This window comes from Salvia splendens, chromosome 14 (assembly GCF_004379255.2).
Source record: "Salvia splendens isolate huo1 chromosome 14, SspV2, whole genome shotgun sequence".
NCBI lineage: Eukaryota > Viridiplantae > Streptophyta > Magnoliopsida > Lamiales > Lamiaceae > Salvia > Salvia splendens.
This window is the reverse complement of record NC_056045.1, coordinates 3,922,594-3,925,184: the sequence shown is the minus strand read 5'-3', so window position 1 is coordinate 3,925,184 and position 2,591 is coordinate 3,922,594. Positions and strand designations below refer to the sequence as shown.

General features: G+C 38.9%; 1 protein-coding gene across 1 annotated transcript; it reads left to right on the top strand.

The window, feature by feature from the left end:
- The first annotated feature begins 1,032 nt into the window (after positions 1-1,032).
- Positions 1,033-2,140, top strand: LOC121763872 (RING-H2 finger protein ATL52-like). The gene has a single exon (XM_042159967.1). The coding sequence runs from the start codon at positions 1,255-1,257 to the stop codon at positions 2,011-2,013; it is 759 nt and encodes a 252-aa protein (XP_042015901.1). The 5' UTR covers positions 1,033-1,254; the 3' UTR covers positions 2,014-2,140.
- The last annotated feature ends 451 nt before the right edge of the window (positions 2,141-2,591 follow it).

Genomic DNA, 2,591 nt, shown 5'->3' with positions numbered 1-2,591 from the left:
AAATTTTAAAAATAAAATAAAATTCTGACGCCGGTCTGACGCCGATTCGGGGCCTACAATGGCGCCGTGAGAATCGGCGTAAGAATCGGCGTAGGCACGCCGATTTTGACACCGGTTTCGCTGACGCCAGCTGCAATGGTTCGGCCTCAGCGAAAAATCGGCGTGCCTACGGTGACGCCGCCATTGGAGATGCTCTTATTGCAATTAATGAATATACATATCTGAAAATTCACCCAGAGCTTGTAAATTTTATGTTACACGTAATTCCCAAAATATTTTCAACATAAAATTGAGAGAGTTGGTGGAAAGCCGCTTTTGTTATTCTTGGTAAAGTATATATTCGCTTTCATCAACTAACTTGAAATGTACTTTCTATTGGTTGAGCAGTTTTTCCACAACCTCCAACCGACCCCATTTCTTTGCTAAAACAATTATTTTACATTTGATTAGGAACACATTAGCCTCGAGATTCAAATCAGCTTAACCAACATTTTATTTTATATGGTGTCTTAAAAACATTATTGTAAATAGTAAATGCACATTACTTAGCATGCACATGATCAAACCTATACGTATATAGATAAAGAAGCAAAAGTATATGAGGCCCATATTATACTTGTCAGTTGATGACAATTATACACGAGGATACTGATAAAATGAAAACTCTATTTATTATACAAATTATGATTTAGACAGTTAGAAAATATCAACAGATAACAAAATAGTAGTAACAGAAAATGTCAACATAATGTCGACACAACATCAACTATTGACACTCTGTTGATATTTTCTGTTGCTGTTATTTTGTTATCTGTTGACATTTTTAAATAGTACAAATCATAGTTTGGAGTTTGTACAATATTTAAAATTTGTATTTAATTATATCTTATGTGTGCATAAAGTTTAGGTATAAAACAAAACAAAATAATAATATCATATAAAAATGTAGTACTATAAAATAATTCCCATAAATAACAAATTACAGATCTAAATAAATGGAAAGACTTTATCCATACATCATCAATGGGTGAATTTTCCTTTATCCATATAAAAAAAAGAAGTAATATAAAAAAGTATGGTAGGAATTATGAGTGAGAAAATAAAAAGATTAGAAGACCCTATTTTTCTTCCCTTCTAAGCTCTCTTGGCTTGCAATTGTCTCAATCCACCAAAACTCAATCCCTAAACCACGAAAACTCATTCACAGGAATATCACACGAATTAATCTGAGTTCAACAGATATAATTTGATGAGATGGGATCGGATCAGAGTTCATGGACGCCGTACAACTACAAGGATTGCTCTCTAGGAATGTGCAGCATCTACTGCCCCCAATTCTGCTACTTCATCTTCCCTCCGCCTCCGCCGCCGGACTCCGCCTCCACCTCCCCCTTCACGCCTCTCATTATCGCCGTCATCGGCGTCCTCGTCAGCGCCTTCGTCCTCGTCAGCTACTACACCATCGTCACCAGGTACTGCACCAGAGCCCGATCAGGCGACGCCGAGTATCCTCCGGCGAGTAATCAGTGGCAATCGGCGGCGGCGAGCGGGCTGGAGGAGGCGGCGATCAGATCGATCGCGGTGCGCAGGTACCGGAGGGCGGAGGGGCTGATCGAGGCGGCGGAGTGCGCGGTGTGCTTGAGCGAGTTCGAGGAAGAGGAGCGGCTGAGGCTGCTGCCGAAATGCGGCCACGCATTCCACGTGCCGTGCATCGACGCGTGGCTGAAATCGCACTCCAATTGCCCCTTGTGCCGCGCAGCCGTCGTCGCCGCCGCCTCTCCTCCGGATCCTTGCGAATTGCGTGAGGTGATTGTGGTGGTGGTGGAGGAAGTAGTTGGCGGTGGTGCGGCGGCGGTGCCGAAGAGTCCGAATCGGAATGCGGAAGAAGAAACTGGTGCGAGGCGTTTGAGAAGATCGGTTTCGTTGGGGGATGTTAGGGTTTCGATGGGGGATTTTGGTGATGATTTGGGGAGGAATAGATGTCGATCTTCGAGGGGATTGAATTTCGCATGAACATACAAAGCCAATCTATAATTATTTTATTTTGTATGATTGAACATGCATGATCATTTTTCATTTTGTACATACTCCTATTTATTAACACAACAACAATTAAAAGGAATATTTGGTTTTAGTTTCAGTTTCGATTTCCCAATTGTTTTACACAATGCAAATAGATTAGTTTCTGGAAACAGTCTCATAATTTTGGTATGATTAATGAGTTGATATTAATTTAGGTTGGAGAAAATAATTAGTGTAAGCTATCACTTTTGGTGATTTTATCAGTTTTATTACAACTTTTGGATTTTGCCAGTTATATTTTATAACAGTATTTAATGAGTATATTGATTGTAGCCTAACCTTTTTAATATACCAATTTATCATGCATGTCTTTATAATTTGTCTTTATCAATCAATTTTAGAAAAAAAATTTCAAAAATAAAGACTAAAGTAAAATATTAATATCTTTGTATACTCCTATAACTTATTTCATAACAAAATTATAATCCCGCGTCTAATTACACGTCATGTCACATATGTATAATTGGAGTACTGAAATTTTGATAGTAAAATCGATACAGGTTAAAATT